Source organism: Chlorocebus sabaeus, chromosome 15, assembly GCF_047675955.1.
Source record: "Chlorocebus sabaeus isolate Y175 chromosome 15, mChlSab1.0.hap1, whole genome shotgun sequence".
In the NCBI taxonomy this organism is placed as follows: domain Eukaryota; kingdom Metazoa; phylum Chordata; class Mammalia; order Primates; family Cercopithecidae; genus Chlorocebus; species Chlorocebus sabaeus.
This window is the reverse complement of record NC_132918.1, coordinates 6,711,118-6,731,047: the sequence shown is the minus strand read 5'-3', so window position 1 is coordinate 6,731,047 and position 19,930 is coordinate 6,711,118. Positions and strand designations below refer to the sequence as shown.

The following is a 19,930-nucleotide window of genomic DNA, read 5'->3' as shown; positions in this document are numbered from 1 at the left end:
AGAGTCTGTCTAGCTTATTTCATCAACTTACAAACCATATTCAATCATTGTTTTTCTTTGAGATGTGTGAAGATTTCATATGTAAATCACTGTGTAAGATTCATCTGGAATACTTTAAGCCACACCTCATGTAGCCACACAAATTCTTTTACAGCTCCCTAGAGAGGCACAAGGGAATGGACCCCTGCACACACACACCCAGGTTCACAGTCACTGCTATAATGAGCCTTTGATATTAATGTGTGTTGTGTTTGTCAGGTGTATTAGGACACAAAAAAGCACTGAGAATCAGTTACCTTTTTCAGTCAGAAAAACATGGAGCTGGGCAGATGTGGATTCCAGTCTTTGCTCTGCCACTCACAAGCTTACGTGACTTCAGGCAAATTACTTAATCTTTCTGTGGTTAATAGTCCTCATCTATAAAAATGAGATAAGACCTACTTTCTTGGCTTCTCTTGGTTGTTAAACGATATAAGGTATGTAAAATACATGGCATTTGGTAATTACTCAGTGTCAGTCTCTTCTATTTCTTCCCTGTTTTGTTATTAATGTCTTGTAACCTATCATGAAAATGTGATTAATTCTTGTTCTAAATTAGCCATTTTATCTTATATATAGATTATTTCCATATAGTCACTTCATATTATTTTTAAAAAGTAAAGTTTTTGTCTTTCTTACTTTTCTTTAGGTACAAACTGCTTCATATTCTGGAATTTGATTCAGATCGTAGGAGAATGAGTGTAATTGTTCAGGCACCTTCAGGTAACCAATCTAAACTTTCATGGATTTTTATTTATGTAATATTAAGAGTTTGATAACTCTTTTTTTTTTTTTTTTGTCTGTAGGTGAGAAGTTATTATTTGCTAAAGGAGCTGAGTCATCAATTCTCCCTAAATGTATAGGCGGAGAAATAGAAAAAACCAGAATTCATGTAGATGAATTTGCTTTGGTGAGTGCAAATTTCTATGATTTAAAAAACTCTAAAAGATATATTTATGAAAGATTTCAGACTTTATTTCTTATAATTTATCAAAAATTATGGAAATTCTGCAGTTGTGTTACACTGCATGTTGGCTCCACATTCCTTTTATGAAAACTGACTTTTAACGCTTTTAACGCAAGCTAAAATATATCTTCTCTTCAAACCTATTCTACAGTCAAGGCATTTCTGATTGCAAAGTCTACTTAAACTACACTATTTTAAAAGAGTGTTTATTAAACAAACATAGGGGAATCCTAATGATGTGGAGAAACTGGAACCCTTATACACATATTGCTGGTAGGATTATAAATGGTACAGCCACATTGAAAAATAATTTGGCTAAGTTCCTCAAAAGGTAAACATCGAGTTACTATATGACACAGCAGTTCTACTCCTGGGTGTACACCCAAGACAGCTGAAAACATGTCCACAAAAAAACTTATACACGAATGTTCATAAGCAGCATTATTTCCAATAGCCATAAAAATGGAAAACCCAAATGTCCAACTAATGAGTGGATAGGCAAAATGTGGTATATCCATATAACGGAATATCAGTTGGCTGTTAAGAGGAATGAAGTGCCGATGTACGCTACAACATGGGTGAACCTTGAAAAGATGATGCTGAGTGAAAGAGGCCGTCAGAAAAGGCTATATGTTAATAATACATTTATATGAAATATCCAGAATAGGCAAATTCACAGAGAAAGCTGATTACTGATTGCCAGGGGCTGGAGGAAGGAGAAAAAGGAGAGTACTCATGGGATTTAGGTAGTGGTGATAATTGCACAACTCTGTGAATATGCGATAAAACACTGATTTGTACTATTTGAGAGGTGAATTTTATGGTATGTGAATTATATCTCTCTTATTTACAAAATTTAAAAATATAGAGGAATCTTATTAAAACAAAGAGCCATCATTCATGTAAATAACAAAATTATTTTACAGTTCTCTCTCAGTCTTAGAACTTCATGGTCTCTCATTTTTGCATTTCTGTAAATGTATACTCCACACTCACCTCTGCTCATCTGCCTTCTTTATCAGTTTATGATTTTTCCCCATTATTTGTTTCCTGATTGTTTATGTTCCAGTTTATCCACCACATTGTAACATCTGTGAGAACAAAGACATGGTTCTGCCTTATCACCATTTTAATAGTTCGTGCTTAGTATTTGTTATAGAATGAATTCGTGTATTAATAACAGATGGTTCTTTATCAACTAAAAGAAGCACATTTATAGGTATGGGTCATTTATAAGTCAGGGAATGGCAGTGTTTAAAAATCTACTAAATAGGGCTGGGCACAGTGGCTCACGCCTATAATCCCAGCACTTTGGGAGGCCAAGGCCGGCAGATCACGAGGTCAGGAGATTGAGACCATCCTGGCTAACAGAGTGAAACCCCACCTGTAGTCCCAGCTACTTGGGAGGCTGAAGCAGGAGAATCGCTTGAACACAGGAGGCAGAAGTTGCAGTGAGCCAAGATCGCACCACTGCACTCCAGCCTGGGCAACAGAGCAAGACTCCGTCTCAAAAAAAAAAAAAAAGGGAAATCTGCTAAATAGTGTCATATAGTATTTTTAAGTCTATGCTTTCCAGGTTGTTGTTAGAATATTTATTATGGGGCTCAGCACAGTGGCTCACGCCTGTAATCCCAGCACTTTGGGATGTTGAGGCAGTATCACTTGTGGCCAGGAGTTTGAGACCAGCCTGGGCAATGTAGCGAGACCCTGTCTCTACAAAAAAATAAAACATAGCCAGGCATGGTGGCACGTGTCTATAGACCTAGCTACTCAGGAGGCTGCGGCAGCAGGATCACTTGAGCCCAAGAGTTCAAGGCTATAGTAAGCCAAGATCATACCACTGCACCCCAGCCTAAGCAGCAGAGCAAGACCCTGTCTCTAAAAATAAAAAAGAATATTTATTATTGGTTTTCTTGAGGAAAATGCATGTAACAAGGAAAGGAACTTTTATAAGTCTTTAGATTTAGATATCAATTTTCAGAGATGAATACTATAAGAAAACTTTGAGCCTGGTAGAACCAGATAATCAATTCTGATTCCAATCCACTGGTAAAGATATATTCCTTAAAATCATTTATTTGATAAATCTAAAAAGTATTTTTTATAATGACCATTTTATTGACTTGTTTATTTGAAAGGCAAATTTTGTCATACAGTGAACCTTTAGGAAATTATGGTCTCCTTTGCTTTAGAAATTTTATGAAGTAGGTAAAAATGGAATTGTAAGTTAAAACAGGAAGGTAGAACCTGCAGCTGTCTCTCTCTCGACAGCCTTGAAGGTATTAAGAACTTTCTGGCTTTCCATGTAACACAGTTTAAAAACCACTAATAGGATAGTCTTTATGATCTATTCTAGGCTCTAATATTCTACAATTCAGTGACCTTAATTATTTTCAGCAACTTTTTATTTTTTATTTTTTATTTTTTTGAGACAGAGTCTCACTCTTTCGCCCAGGCTGGAGTGCAGTGGTGCTCTCTCGGCTCACCTCCCGGGTTCACGCCATTCTCCTGCCTCAGCCTCCTGAGTAGCTGGGACTACAGACGCCCACCACCATGCCCGGCTAATTTTTTGTATTTTTAGTAGAGATGGGGTTTCACCATGTTAGCCAGGATGGTCTCGATCTCCTGACCTCGTGATCCACCCACCTCGGCCTCCCAAAGTGCTGGCATTACAGGCGTGAGCCACTGCGCCTGGTCTATTTTGAGCAACTTTTTACGAAAACATCAGAAGTTGAAAGATGTGTATGTGTCCCATGACTCAGATCAGTAGGGCTTTGTGACACTATTTATTTCCTGTCACTAGGTGATGGTACTTTTTAAATGATTTGTGATTGACTTTTGGTACTTGGTCCTCAGTGTATTTTGATAGTGACTTCTTGATTTTCTGTTAGTTGTTTGTGTTCAATTTTTGTCTTTAATTTTTGTTTGTTTCAGAAAGGGCTAAGAACTCTGTGTATAGCATATAGAAAATTTACATCAAAAGAGTATGAGGAAATAGATAAACGCATATTTGAAGCCAGGACTGCCTTGCAGCAGCGGGAAGAGAAATTGGCAGATGTTTTTCAGTTCATAGAGAAAGACCTGATATTACTTGGAGCCACAGCAGTAGAAGACAGGTAAGTATCAGATAAGTAAACAATATTATTTTTCTCTCATAAGAATTTTTGTAACCAAGTGTTCTAATATGTGGCATAAATTCTCTTTACTAACATCCTATGATAAATTAATATATTTAAGGTCAAAATAGAGAACTAAATTCTTAATTTTTCCCAGTCAGTATGTACAATTTTTGTTCTAGCCAGATATCTGAAATAGATGAAAGAAACCAGCTCTCTATAGTTTTTTCTTATAGGCTTGAATCTTTAGAATACTCCTCAGTGTGTCATGCAAACACTTGAACCACCTGCTTAATTCTCCAGCCTTCCCTCCTACCACTGTCTCGTTCTGCTTTATGTTTCAACAATACCAAACTGTCTCTGCATGCCATCTATAGCTAAAACTATTCTGTTTTGTGCCTCTGTTGGCCTTCTGCCTGGGTGATTCTTCCCTTCACCATCCCTCTGTGACTACCTATTCATAAAGTATAGCTTAGATATTAGGTCCACTCCAGTAAGACCTTTCCTGACACCTAAGAGGATTAAAAATTCTCTTCTTTGTGAAGTCTCATTGTAGGTAGTTCTGTTGTTGTCTTTGTGGCACTATATTTTAATTATTTGTTTAAAGACTTCTCCTCTGTTAACCTATGAAATCCTTGAAGTCCATTTATTCTTTGTCTTTGTTCCCAGCACCTATCTCAATGTCTGTTTCACAGTTTCTTAAATTTAGCTGAATTCTGAGATTGAATCCTGCAGATTAAGTCTGTTGTTATGTTTACCTCCACCACCTAGACCTAAGGGTGTTTGCATATTTTTAAAATCTAGGTTTTCATTTACTTTTTGGTTGTCCTTACGAGATTTCTGAGACTCACCTAAAATTAGCTAGACCTGTATTTTCTACAGTCTGATTTTTGAACTATATGAGTGGTTTGAGTTTTTTTAAAATCAAAATAAAAAAAGAAAAATCTTCTTTTTTGAAATGTAGGGCTTCCTAATAAAACAGGAGTTTATGAAGAGCACATAGTTTCATCCTATAAATAGCAACTTTGAAGATACATTCTTAATATATGAAATTGTAGATTTGAATTGGTTGATTTTGTGTTAACCAATCACCAATCTGTTTATTCATGTTTCTTAATGAGAGGAAATTCCAGTTATATTGCTATGTTATGTAATAACATGCATAGGTCAAGGAGTTTAGAATTATCCTTAAATATACTATGTAGTTTAACTTAAAATACAGTCATAAAAGTATTCTCTACTACTAATTTGTTTCTTTTCAGACTACAAGATAAAGTTCGAGAAACTATTGAAGCATTGAGAATGGCTGGTATCAAAGTATGGGTACTTACTGGAGATAAACATGAAACAGCTGTTAGTGTGAGTTTATCATGTGGCCATTTTCATAGAACCATGAACATCCTTGAACTTATAAACCAGAAATCAGACAGCGAATGTGCTGAACAGTTGAGGCAGCTTGCCAGAAGGTAAGAATATAGGTAACTGTATCGTACCTTTCAGGGGTTAGCAAACTATAGTTCCCTTGGCCTGATGATATAGCCCACTGTCTCTGCCTGTTTTTTACAACCTGTCAGCTAAAAGTAGTTTTTACATTTTTTGATAGATGAATAGAAATCCAAGAATAATAATATTTCATGAAGTGAAAAGTATATGAAATTCAAATTCCAGTGTCTATAAAGTTTGATTGGAACACAATCACTTTCATTTGTTTACATATTATCGACGAGTGCTTTTACATTACAGCACCAGAATTGAGTAGTTGCAGCAGAGACTTTACAAAATACTTCTCTTCAACTTCACACTGCTGTTTGATACACTGCAAATCACAGTGAGATACATATAATGTGATAGTGTTTGGAGTGCCATGCATAGCACCATATCGCGACATTTTACCGTTTTTTATTGTCAGTATATGGCTATCATGTCAAAACAAGAAAAGAAAAGTGGACTTTTAACATTACACTTTTTTAAAAAATCACTGTGGATAGGGGATTATTTTATTTTTGAATTAGATGGCAAAGCATTATTTATTATACATTGATATGTTAGCTGTGCTACCTGTTTGAAAAGACATTTTCGAAGATGAATTATAAATCTCATTACATACAGTTCTATCGTATTGAAATGTAAAAATCTCGTTACAGATAGGTATTAACAGATGAACATTTGCAATGTTAACTTTGAACCCCAGTTAAACAAACTATTATCCCTTGCCCAAAAGAAATATTTTCATTCTTCTCATTAGTAAACCTCTCTTATTTAAAAAATTATACTCAATGATCACTACATCCTTAACTTAGTGAAAATTTTGTTGAGATTTTTTCCTCTCCTTCGATAACTACCTATATCCTCAATTTTGCCTCGACCCGCAAAACCTAAAATTGAAATATTTACTCTCTGGCCCATAACAGGAAACATTTGCCAACCCGTGATCTAGTTAACATGACCAAACTGGGAAATTAAGCTACATTTTACTGTTCAAGATTATTTCATAAGAATTTATACTCTAAATTCTGTCTTTTTTGTAAATCCATGCTTTGTGGGCATATCAAAGTTTTGCCGCATATGGGGGCAAATGATGCCCCATTTAACACAGTCTAATTTTTCACAGTAAACTAGGGAGGGCTTCATTCGAGTCTCAGGGCTGCTTGCATGTAAGCGTGTTAGGTCTCCTGCAGGTTTCTGTTGTTTGCTGTCTTGTGATACTAATCCAGAAAAATAAACACAGAGACAATACCGTAGTTGTTAATATACATTAGTGTTTTATATTTCTATTTTTTATGCAGGCGTTTATGTGATACCAAAGTCTGGATTTCATCTTTTTAAAACCTATTTAAGAGACATTTTTAAAAGACCATACAAGGTTATTTTGTTGTTGTTGTTGTTGTTTGTTTGTTCATTTGTTTTCTGAGACAGAGTTTCACTCTTGTTGCCCAAGCTGGAGTGCAGTAGCGCACTGGGTTCACCACAACCTCCGCCTTCAGGGTTCAAGTGATTCTCCTGTCTCAGCCTCCTGAGTAGCTGGGATTACAGGCATGCATTACCATGCCTGGCTAATTTTGTATTTTTAGTAGAGACGGAGTTTCTCCATGTTGGTCAGGCTGGTCTCGAACACCCGACCTCAGGTGATCTGCCTGCCTTAGCCTCCCAGAGTGCTAGGATTATAGGTTATATTATATACAGGCCGCACCCAGCCTGTATAGGGCCTATTTAAAATATCTCTTAAATAGGGTCACACTGGATCTTTGAGTGCAAAAAGACAATTGATTTAGCTAATTATACTACAATTTGGGGACAATGTCAACAACATTGTGGCTCTTTAAACATTTAAATACTGCAATATCATGAACTCCCTAAAACACAGAAATTAATTGCTTAGAATCATTTACTTTATATATGCCTTTTTAAATACTTTTTCTGGCTGGGCACAGTGGCTCGTGCCTGTAATCCCAATACCCTGGGAGGCTGAGGTGGATCGCTTGAGCCCAGGAGTTTGAGATCAGCCTGGTCAATATAACAAGACCCTGTCCCCACAAAAAATTTAAAAATTATCCAGGTGTGTGGGGTGTACCTGTAGTCCCAGTTACTCTGGAAGCTGAGGCAAGAGGATCACTTGAGTCTAGAAGTTCAAGGCTACAGTGAACTGTGGTCTCACCTAAAAAATAAAAATAATTTTTAAAAAATTTTTCTGATTATAAAAATAATAAATATCTACTTAAAAAATGCTGAAAATTGTAAAGCTTATGCAGTGGTTAGTAACATAATAAAGTCATCAGAAGATTATTATTTGTAATGTAGGCTATTTAAGTCTTCTGTGTATAGGTGGTTTTAACGAATATGCTAATCATTAGTATTTGTTTTCTTTTTTGTACAAAAGCTGTATTATAAAACGAAGACTATACTCTTAAAGTGAATTTTAGGCTTGCCATCTTAGTCTGTTTGTGCTGCTGTAACAAAATACCTGAGACTAGGTAATTTATAAAGAACAGAAATTTATTTCTCACAATTCTGAAGGCTGGGAAGTTGAAGATCAAGGCACCAGCAAGTTGTATAGTGAGGGCTGCTCCCTGTTCCAAAATAGCGCCTTATTGCTGCATCCTTCTGAAGGGAGGATTGCTGTGTCCCCACATGGTGGAAGGGATGAAAGGCAAGAGAGGGCAAATCTCTGAAACCTCTTTTATCAGGGCATTAATCCCTTCATGAAGGCAAAGCCACTATGAGTTAATCGCTTCCCGAAAGGCCCCGCTTCATAACAATGGGGGTTAACTCTCCACGTTAATTTTGGAAGGGATACGACATTCAAACCATAGCACTTGCTATGTGAAGTTTATGTTATATTTTAAAGTTACCTTTTGATGGAATACATTTTATGAGATAACCATAAAAGTCAATAGACCTATTCATTCAGATTTTCAGGAAGTATCTATTCTAAAAATCTTGATAAAAATCTTCTGTCGCACAAAGAATTTTGTACCTTTGAAAACTTTAGTATATATATCCATTCCTTCACAAAGATATATTGTCACCTGTCTAGGCATTTGGAACAGAGACATAAGGTGTGTTGTTTACGCCCTGGATACTTACAGTGTGTGGGGAAAACAGAAAAGTAAATACACTGTCATAGTCCTATCCCTACAGAACTGTATCTGAGGCAAGAACAGAAGCTCTGGGAAGACAGAGGAGAGAAGCCTAGCCTAGACTAGGGGTACCAGGGAGAGCTCTGAACAACCAATGACTGTATTGCCTCCTGTGGGGCCAAATGTTCACTGGACAGAGAGTGACACAAAGAAGCAAAGGGGAGGCTGGACACAGTGGCTCATAATCCTGATTTACAGGCACAGTGGCCAATAATCCCAGCACTTTGGGAGGCCAAGCCAGGCAGATCACTTGAGTCTAGAAGTTCAAGACCAGCCTGGGCAACATAGTGAAACCCCATCTCTACAAACAGTACAAAAATTAGACGTGTGTGGTGACACATACTTGTAGTCCCAGCTTCTTGGGAGGCTGAGGTGGGAGGATGGATTGAATCAGGGAGGTTAAGGCTGTAGTGAGTTGTGATCACACCACTGCGCTCCAACCTGGGTGACTGAGTTGCTGTGTCAGAAAAAGAAAGGCAGCAAAGGGGGCAGTGCATGCAGATTCCCAGAGCTGAGAGAGAGGAGGGCATATTCAAGGAAATAATTAGAAAGTATGGCCAGGGAGTGGTATAGATGGGACAGGGTATGAAGAGTAGTGATGCATGAGGGCTACAGAGATGAGTAAATGCTACCTATGTGCCAGAGATGTAGGTGCTTTTCCATATTTCTTAAATATTATTCCATGGATTATAAGATCATAATGTGATTCATGAAGCCTGTCCAGAGGAAAACCTAATTGCATGTGCCTTGGGAACTTTTCCTAGGAAAACTAATCTCTGTCCCACTCTTGACTGCTAGCATTTCTGAGGACTGTTGCTCAGGTAGTGCTTTGGACAGGCTGAAGACATTGGAGGCAGCACAAGTTGCCAAATAAAGTTTGGCCAATAGGGAAGAAAAGTAGTCTATATAGGTGTTGATTTCAGATATTGGAGAATTAGTAATAATGAGAAAAATACATTTTATAAAACTTTATGGTGTAAAGTGAATTGCTTTATAGCTATAGTACAACACAACAGTGATTAGGCATACTATGAAAGACATTGCTTTAACTTATGAAAGTTTCTTATTATAAGATTAAAATCTATCAATGTATGTTTAGCTTTTATACCTTGTGCTTATTTAATAGTCTTCTCACTTCTTATTTTTAATTGGAGGGATAGTTCTCAGCAGAGTCTGCTATTCTGTGAACCTTTGGTGCTTTTTTGTGGTGTATATAGCACAGTGCTGCACTGAGTACTGGTTTTCAACAACATAAAGGAGCTTACATCAAAATGTAAATCTGCGTATACTTCCTTCATCAAGAAAGTGTTATTACCAAAGAATTGCAGGGGGAAGCAGTTTAATAAAATAGTGTGCTTAGTGATTTTGTTGATTTACATTCTGGTGTAGGCTCCTTATCTCTTCCTGGCAACAAATAGTTTGCCCGCCTTCCAGCAGTGAGACTGTACTTGAAGTAGCATATGCCCACATGTGAGGTGTTATCCATCTTCTACCACAGTAATATCTGGCATTACAATCCATCATCAGTTTCCTATTGCAAGACAGTACTCTTCCTTCATTCTTTTCTTTGCTTGTTATGCGTGTGGTGAATCTTGCTCATGGGTTTTCCTGAACATCCTAGATTTCATACAGTTTTTTAAATTTTAATTAGGATTTGCTGAATGTTAAAACAATGTTTTGATTTTTGTAAGACTTTTCATACAATTTGGGAGAATATCCTCAGATTATGTATTACAATTCACATTTTAGAAAATATAATTACTGTACCTATATCACTTCGTTGTAAAATTGAATATTAGGCGGGGCACAGTGGCTCACACCTGTAATCCCAGCACTTTGAGAGGCTGAGACAGGTGGATCGCTTGAGGTCAGGAGTTTGAGACCAGCCTGGGCAACATGGTGAAACCCCATCTCTACTAAAATAACAAAATTTAGCCAATCATGGTGGCTCATGCATATAGTCCCAGATAGGAAGCTGAAGTGAGAGAATCACTTAAGCCCAGGAGGTCAGGGCTGTGGTTAGCTGCTATACTCTAGCCTGGGTGACAGAGCAAGACCCTGTTTCAAAAAAAAAGAAAAATTGAATATTATCTGTTTTACTTATTAGTGACTCAATTCTGCTTAATTTTAAACTTAAGATAATAAAACAGTTTGTTTCCTGACATAACAAGTCTTGTAACAGTAAAGGCTGTGGGTAAAAGATCCATCTTTCAGTAAGAATGTGTTGTTCTATATGAGTGTAAATAATACGGCTTCAAAGTATCTTACAGAGAATATAATTTTTTCTCTTTTAGAATTACAGAGGATCATGTGATTCAGCATGGGCTGGTAGTGGATGGGACCAGCCTATCTCTTGCACTCAGGGAGCATGAAAAATTATTTATGGAAGTTTGCAGAAATTGTTCAGCTGTATTATGCTGTCGTATGGCTCCACTGCAGAAAGCAAAAGTATGTATATGTGTTATAAAAAGTCCCTTAAAGCTATTTAGATATAAACATATTATTTAAAGTTAATGCCTTACATAGTTCCATTTGGTGGTGTGCAATATATGAATCTTGCCAAGAGTCAGTCACATATTGTAAATTTTAACCATGCACATCAGACTTCTGGAATTCTTAGAGTGAGTTTCAGCTATTCATAGTGACCCAGAAAACCTGTGATGAGTAGCAGTTTGTGATCTTGCAGAAATTAAACTGTGATAACTAATGTTTCCCAAGTTAGCTACTTAGCAAGTGAAGGAGCCTAGGAGACATCAGTTACTTGCACCTTTTGATGGTTCTGTTGATCTCCGTTTATTCTTGCATTCTCATGAAGTGATAATTCTCTGTTACTTTTGGCCATAAAGTGATAAATAGAGCTTTAGTGTAAAACGTTGAAAAGCCAATTAACTTGTAATATAAAGCTTATATATAGGAAATATTTAAATTTTAGCTACCTATGTGATTCAAGTGAAAGCCTATATAAACATTTTTTATAATTCTAAATTTGGAATTTGTGGTCTTAGACTATTTTTCACAAATATCCTTTGCAATGCACATCTGAATACTGATTATTTCCCATATAGGTCTAATAAATTAGACATCCAATTTTTTGGGCTTCACGGAATTTTGTTACAGTACTGATATTATGACAATTCATGTACCCCAGTCTGTGGAGACTAAAACAGGAGACCAAACAGAACAAATACCCAGGTTCTTTATAAAAGTACATTTAAGAATGCCAAAGAAACATTTCTTTTGAGTTCATTGAATTTAATCTTGATTGATTTTTTAAAATTCTTACAATTTTATTGCAAGAGGAAACAATTGTCTTCTTTCATATCAAATGAAAAAATAATTTCTTAAAAACATTTGCCTAACAGTTCAATTAAGTGCAGTCTTTTTTTACACTATTATTAAGCCTTCTAAATATTTAAGCTATATTTAAAAGATTCTTGTTTCTCATCATAAAATCCAAAGATAATTCTGTTTTTGTTATAACATTTCTGAAAGACATTTCTAAAATCTTAGTGGAGACACCCTCAAAAAAATGAACCTCCGTGCATATTATTGTCTAATAGAAAATTAAATATTTATTTCATTAGTGTTCTTACTAGAATCATTTCAGATAAATGATTATATAAATGCAAGAAAATTGAAATTGTGTCATAAATAACTAATTCATTATGTCTTTCAGGTAATAAGACTAATAAAAATATCACCTGAGAAACCTATAACATTGGCTGTTGGTGATGGTGCTAATGACGTAAGCATGATACAAGAAGCCCATGTTGGCATAGGTGATTGATTTTTCCTGAAAAGTTTTTCCTGAACTTTTAAAGTTGGTGGTATTACTTGGTGGTTTTGAATTTTCTTTTTGTAGATTAAAGTGCGGTATCAAATTTGTGAATGAAAACTAAATGCAACATGGTAATAATATAGCACAGTGTGCCCCATCAGAAACTTACTATAATTAAGCCCACTGGTTAGTATATTTTCATTCCAAATTTTAGTTTCAGATTTTAAAGGAAATAAATACCACATTAGTGAATTTTATCTTTGCCAATTCTTTTTCATAATAAAAGTAGCTTTATTTTTACGTGCCATTTTGTACCTTTTAAAGTACTTGCACATGTTATTTTATCCTTTTTAAATTCTAAATTTGTGATTTACATAGTTGCACTTATAGTTCTTGTTTTAGAATCTTACTGTTAACTCCGTTTGTTTGTGAATCTAAAGATCCTACAGTCCTTTCTAAAGATAATTATAAAGACAGGAAATTGCACCAAACTGCAATAAAAATATAAAATCTCAAGTAGTTTTCTCATTTTAATAACCTTTATCCTTATTTTTTTCTATTTTTGCCTAAAACTTTTATTAGATTCAGACTGCTAGTATCATTTCATTATATTTAATGTATTAATCCTTTCCTTTTTAGCCATATAATCTTATTGTAGAAATACAGAGCAAAATGAAAAGTATGGGCATGGTATTTTTTATGGAAGGATAAAATTTGAGAGTTAAGCTAATTCCTGTTCTGGAATAGTCTCTATAATGTGCTGAATGGGTAGTTATCAGGTCTGATATTTTCTGTGTGCCTCTCAAATCAACTCCTTCCTCTTTCAGATAATTAACTCTTCATTTTGAAAACCTAATTGTCCTTCTAGTTTGTATACCGTTATTTTCTGTAAATCTTCATAGCAATTTGATGATAACTTCCTATACCATACATTTAAAGCCATAAAAAAACTACAGTATTTATAACAGTTTGATTCTGTAATGACAACAGGCAGACCAGTGACTAGAATACATTCAAGCATCTGGAAGTTTAGAATATAACAAAGGAGATATTTCATATAAGTAGGAAACCAAATTATTTAGTAAAAAAATAAATGGATAAAACTGATTAGTGATTGGAAAAAAAGAAAAGTTGAGTCTCTTGCTATTACTTATAAAAAACAAATTCAAGATGGATTAGGATTTAAATAACTTACAAAGACCCTAAAAAGTAATAGAAGAAAATTTAATGAATAATTCTGTTATTTGAGGTGTGGAAGAATCTTTTGAGGACAGCACCAAAGCAAGGAACTATAGTTAACTATAGGGAAAAGATCATGCAGAGGTAAAAGCTCCCAAAACAAATTTTAAAAACAAAGGACAAACTAGTAAAGAATATTTGTAAAATAGATGGCAAAGTTTTAATAATCCTGGTCTACAAAGTATTAACAAATTAATGAGAATAAGAAAAACATTCCAGTAGAAATAATGCAGAAGGATGTGAGCAATCAATTGTCACAAAAGGAGAAATCTAAAAAGAATACTAAATGTATGAAAAAAAAGTTTAGTTTCTCTAACATTCCGAGGAATGGAAGTTAAAATTTCCTATCAGATTGACATCCATTATAAACATTGATAAACCTGGAGTTGGTAAAGGTATAGATTAACAAATGGTCTTATACAATGTTAGTGGGAACATAAATTGGTATGCCCTGCATTATTATTCAAAACAAAATTTTAAATGTATGCCTATTGACATTGCAATTATGCATGCAGGAATTTCTTGTAGGAAAAAAAATTGAGCATGTTGATAAAGATATACATTACAAGTATACATTTTAAGCAGTGTCCGTAGTCTGTTAAGCAACAAAAACAAGTTGTAAAACAATCCTTTTTTTTTTTTTGGTATAGAGCTTCGCTCTTATTTCCCAAGCTGGAGTGCAATAGCCCAATCTTGGCTCATGGCACCTCTATCTCCTGGATTCAAGCGATTCTCTGGCCTCAGCCTCCTAAGTAGCTGGGATTACAGGTGCCCACTACCATGCCCAACTAATTTTTGTATTTTTGTAGAGATGGGGTTTCACCATTTTGGCCAGGCTTGTCTTGAACTCCTGACCTCAGGTGATCCACCTGCCTTGGCCTCCCAAAGTGCTGGGATCCTACAGACTTGAGCCACCGCACCCAGCCTGAGCCACATTTTTATAGATGTTTTTGTATGTATGAAATACATACACACACAGACATGAAATAAGCAGAAAGAAAATTTCTAAAAGAATGCAGACTAAAAACGGGTTTTCTCTAGGGATTATGAATACAGTTTTTTTTTTCGTTGCTTATACATTTTGGAACACTTTCATCCTTTTGTGACAAAAGTTTTAGTTTTGAAAAATAATTTTTAAAAGTTGCTTCTAGATTGAAAAATACCAACTGGGCAATGACTCTTCTTCTCTTTTGAAACCTTAAGGAATATTGTAACCATTAAAAAAGTATTCGTATTTGTCAGATTAAATGATGCACTGATTTCAAATGATATTGTACATTTTTAAAAATTTATTTTAAATTCACATTTTCCTTTTAAAAAGCACACTTTGACTTATTCATGAAAGTGTTAAACATGCTTATTTTGCTAATCTCAAATGACTCAATTTGAATATTTTTTATATTCATTGAAAATAGTGAAGTTAAATATTTAAGTATTTTACAGCATTCTGTCCATCAGAAGTCTGTTACCCAGTACTTGTGCTAATTAGTGTAATATTGATGTTCCTGCTAAATCCTTAACTTTCACTATTACTTTTTATATTGTATTTTATCTTTTTATATTCTAATTCTTTGGAAATTGGTGTTATGTATCTGATAAATATCGTAGCTTTATATTAATTACATATTCAGGTAGAACAACCTTTTGGATATCTGTTGTATATTAGAATTTAAAGTTCCTAAGTGCATGTTCAACTAATATAAATATTTGCAGATTTATCATGAAAATTACACTTACCGGTTACCAGTGAACACATCTTTTGTCCCTTTTATTATAGGAATCATGGGTAAAGAAGGAAGACAGGCTGCAAGAAACAGTGACTATGCAATAGCCAGATTTAAATTCCTCTCCAAATTGCTTTTTGTTCATGGTCATTTTTATTATATTAGAATAGCTACCCTTGTACAGTATTTTTTTTATAAGGTGAGTTTCATGTATTTAGAACCAATTATTGATACAGTAATATGAAGTTTCGATTTAAGGAATGTTATAACTGTATACGTTTTTCTTTAAAATAGTTTCAATAAGTAAAAATAACAGTATTTTGTCATGAATCTATTCTATACTGACAGAAAGCAAATCAGTGGTTGCCTGTGGCCCACAGGTTCCGTGCAAATTGGAACACAGTACATTTGATATCTTTAAAGTTATTTTGTCCTGAACCAGCAATAAGTTTTGACACCAATATAATGGTTTCAAGTAGAGGTTTTTAGCCTTTTTTATGCCATCAATGATCCTTTAGTAGTCTAGTGAAATGTGTGAGCTCCTCAATATAGAGATTTTATGTGCATAAAGTAAAATACATAGGGTTACAAAGAAAAAAATTATGTTGAAATACTGTCCTACCTTTGGGTCCTTTTGTATAAGGTGGGAGTCTGTAGAAAACCCACATTAAGAGTCCCTGTTACCGATATATTTAATAACACCAGAGTGTACTATGTTGCATATATTTCTATAATTGATAGCTACAATCCAGTGATAGAACATATGTAGATTGCATATTGCTCTAAGATGATGATGGCAGTTTTTTTCTAACTTATTTTTCTAGCTTTTACTTGTAATATGAGTATATTGAGATGGGAAGAAGTTTTGATAGTTTGATTTATTGTGTGTTTTAAACATTTTTGTGTTGTAAAGATATCATAGCCCTAAAGTTTAAGTAAGTCTTACTATTATGAAAAGTATTGAGTAATAGTTTGAGAAGGTTGTAAATTCAAAATTATAGTATTGCTTGGCAATGAGAGGAGTCAAGGGTTTTTTCATTCTGATATCTGCACTGTTGCTTATAATGTTTTTAGACATTTTTTGATAAAATGGGAATCCTGCATTCGTGTTATATATAGACAAGTCCTTATCCTTTACTTACCATACCAACTGAGATTGGTTTTGGATACTTTAAAGCCATTATTATTTTTTTTTTTTTTGTCTTTTAGACCTAAATATTTTAATTATTTTCCATTTAATCTTGTTTTTCAGAATGTGTGCTTTATCACACCCCAGTTTTTGTATCAGTTCTACTGTTTGTTTTCTCAACAAGTAAGTAAATAGAAACTTGTGTTTTGTGTTTTGTCCTTTTAGAGTAAGGTATTTATGTTCAGACTTTGATAGATGTTTGAAGGGACTTTTTTCATTTTTCTTAGTCCTGCAGGGAACCAGACAAAACTGTTTAGTATATTTAACCAGCATAATATTCATAATATTTATTTATTCTGGTTTTCAGTTTGAGGTGAGTGTTAATACTAAAATATAATTCTGGATGTTTTTAAAAATAGATAATAACCCTTAACAGCTTATGAGAGAATTTTGATAACTTATTTGTGATATTCCTGTAAAATCCAAATCAAACCAGGCCAGATAACTTGGAGGTTCACCTCATTTTTATTTTGGTTCGAAATGTCTTAGATTTGGAAGGAGCAATAGTGATTTAGTCCAGGGATGACGTATAGGTTTTATCTCAGAAACTCCCTTTAAATAATTGATGGGGCACCTAGAGTATATTGAAAAGGCTTCTAAAGCCGCAGGCTCAGAGGGAAAATGTAATTCGTTAGCAGTAGTTGTAATGGGCACAGGGTAGGTCTTTGTTTGCATGCATGTCACATATTTACCAGTCCTGATCTACTTTGTTTTAATTTCTAGAAAAGAAAAATGAAATCCACAGAAATTAACTTGCCTTGCTAACTTAATGACTAAACTATGACTTTGACCTACTGCTTCTGACTAATGTGGCAGGCACCCTTTTCACGTACCATACTATACATCTCAAATTGATCAAGACATTAGTTCTAATTTATTGAAAAAAACAAGAGCTTTATTATCTTAGGTTTTTCATGAGTTTTTCCTATTCTTAATTGCTGTTTTATCCTGTTTACAACCTGTAACTCTAAATTCCAAATATTTGCTTGGGCATCGATTACCAGTAAAAGTTTGTTTACCTGAATGAACTAAAGAATGTGGTAAGACAATATGACAAGGAAAACTGACCTATTTTGATTAGGTTTTCTGGAGGGTTTATAGTGTAATTTGGGAGGCAGTATTAATAACAATAAAAACAATATGTAAAGCATAGGCAGAGTGCTGAGTGATTAGTACCAACAGTGGTACCTGTGACTGTTTAGAGGAGCAGGATATTGTTAAGGACTTAAGCCATTGTGCAGAGTTTCATGGAAGAAGATAGTCTTGTACAGTGCCTTAAAGGAAGGGTAGGATGTAGAAAGGGAGACAAAGCCATGAAAGGTAAACTATATGTGTTGCATGTGGAACAAGTAGTAAGATGCCTGGAATACATGGAGAAGAATTATATAAAATTACTTCACAGTGATCAAATTGTCGAGAATCTTGAAATGTTAATCTAACTCACTATAATTCCAGAAGCACCTGATATAGCAAAATATTCCAGTTCTCACAAAGAGTATCAACCTGGGAACATTATATGTTTATGTCAATATTAAAAACAAATTAGAATTATTTAATTGGAGTTACTAAAATGGATTTTAGTATAAATTTTTAAAACTGTTTAATTTTGTTTTTAATATGCATAGTTGTGATATATGCATAATAGTAATGCATAATTCAGAATCTCAACATTCCTACCAATTTCTCTTTCTAGACGTTGTATGATGGCGTGTACCTGACTTTATACAATATTTGTTTTACTTCCCTACCTATTCTGATATATAGTCTTTTGGAACAGCATGTAGACCCTCATGTGTTACAAAATAAGCCTACTCTCTATCGGTAAGTATTTTCTGGTATTAAATGGCCTTCTCAGTTTTTTTAAGTAAAAAATAAGCAGATTTATTTATGTCTTGGTGATTAATGCTTTCCTAAGGAAAGTTCTTCAGTTGTGGTATGATTTACAGTTGTTGAATATCAGAGAAAAAAGGTTTCTTTCGAAGACAAAATTTGAATTAATTTTTCCAGTGTTTTTTAAGAATGAGCACTTTCATCCTGGGAATGCACCGGGCAGTTGTGTAATTTGCTCTTACTGTTGCAACCAGTAACATTCTATTTCATGTGCACAAAAGAAGTTATTCATAATTGATAATCTCTAGAATTCCTAAAAGTTAGTGTTTTTTCTACTGTTAGCAAAATTTATGTAATAATTAGTGCAAAATCCAGAGGTGAGGACATTAATTCCCACCCCAGATTCTCTGCTTTATTCCTGCTTCCCCAGAACCAAGTAATCACAGAGATGTGACTGGGACCTGTTCCTCAGTACCAGCTATGGTATTCGCCATAAGCTATTACAGAGGTAGCTATTGAAGTATCACTTATAGAGGCATCTCATTATCTAGATTTGGATTCATTGACTTTGATTCCTCAGGTTATCTAGGACAGGGCTTGACCTAAGATTGGCATAGATTGTTCTTCCCGTAATAGCTATTATTAGAAGGGAAGTTAGGAGCATCAGTGCTGAACCTAACTCAGATAACCTCACTAAAAAGAGACCATTATGGCAGAGTGACTGAATGTTAACAGAAGAATATAATAACAGGTAAATCAGCTTTTCAAAATTAAAGTGAAGTGTTATGCCTATATCATAATTCTTTTTTTCTTTTTTGAGACAGGATCTTGCTATGTCACCCAGGCTGAAGTGCAGTAGCAAGATCGTAGCTCACTGCAGCCTCAGTCTCCCAGGCTCAAGCAATCCTCCTGTCTTAACCTCTGGAGTAACTGGGATTACAGGCACACATCACCATGCCTGGCTAATTTTTTAAAATTTTTATTTATTAATTTTAGTAGAGACAAGGTTTTGCTGTGTTGCCCGGGCTGGTCTCAAACTCCTAGTCTCAGGTGACCCTCCTGCCTTGGCCTCCCAAAGTGTTGGGATTACAGGCATGAGCCACCGTGCCCAGCCTATCATATTTCTTTTTTTTTTTTTTTCCTTTTGAGACGGAGTCTCGCTCTGTCACTAGGCTGAGTGCAGTGGCGTGATCTGGGCTCACTGCAACCTCTGCCTCCCGGGTTGAAGCGAGTCTCCTGCCTCAGCCTCCCAAGTAGCTGAGACTACAGGTGTGTGCCACCACGCCCAACTAAATTTTGTATTTTTAGTAAAGATGGGATTTCACCATGTTGGCCAGGATGGTCTTGATCTCTTAACCTCGTGGTCCACCTGCCTTGACCTCCCAAAGTGCTGGGATTACAGGCATGAGCC

The 19,930-nt window shown here is 35.0% G+C and overlaps 1 protein-coding gene across 5 annotated transcripts in view; it reads left to right on the top strand.

Annotated features, from left to right (window-relative positions):
- The window catches only part of ATP11B (ATPase phospholipid transporting 11B (putative)), a 133,804-nt gene that overhangs the window by 76,196 nt on the left and 37,678 nt on the right, over positions 1-19,930 (top strand). For all 5 annotated transcript variants that reach the window (XM_007971988.3, XM_007971989.3, XM_007971986.3 and 2 more), the window contains exons 16-24: positions 689-762; positions 846-949; positions 3,941-4,122; positions 5,385-5,588; positions 11,054-11,207; positions 12,436-12,538; positions 15,554-15,699; positions 16,753-16,812; positions 18,383-18,510. In XM_007971988.3, coding sequence (XP_007970179.1) covers positions 689-762; positions 846-949; positions 3,941-4,122; positions 5,385-5,588; positions 11,054-11,207; positions 12,436-12,538; positions 15,554-15,699; positions 16,753-16,812; positions 18,383-18,510 — 1,155 coding nt within the window. The remainder of the gene's footprint in view (positions 1-688; positions 763-845; positions 950-3,940; positions 4,123-5,384; positions 5,589-11,053; positions 11,208-12,435; positions 12,539-15,553; positions 15,700-16,752; positions 16,813-18,382; positions 18,511-19,930) is intronic.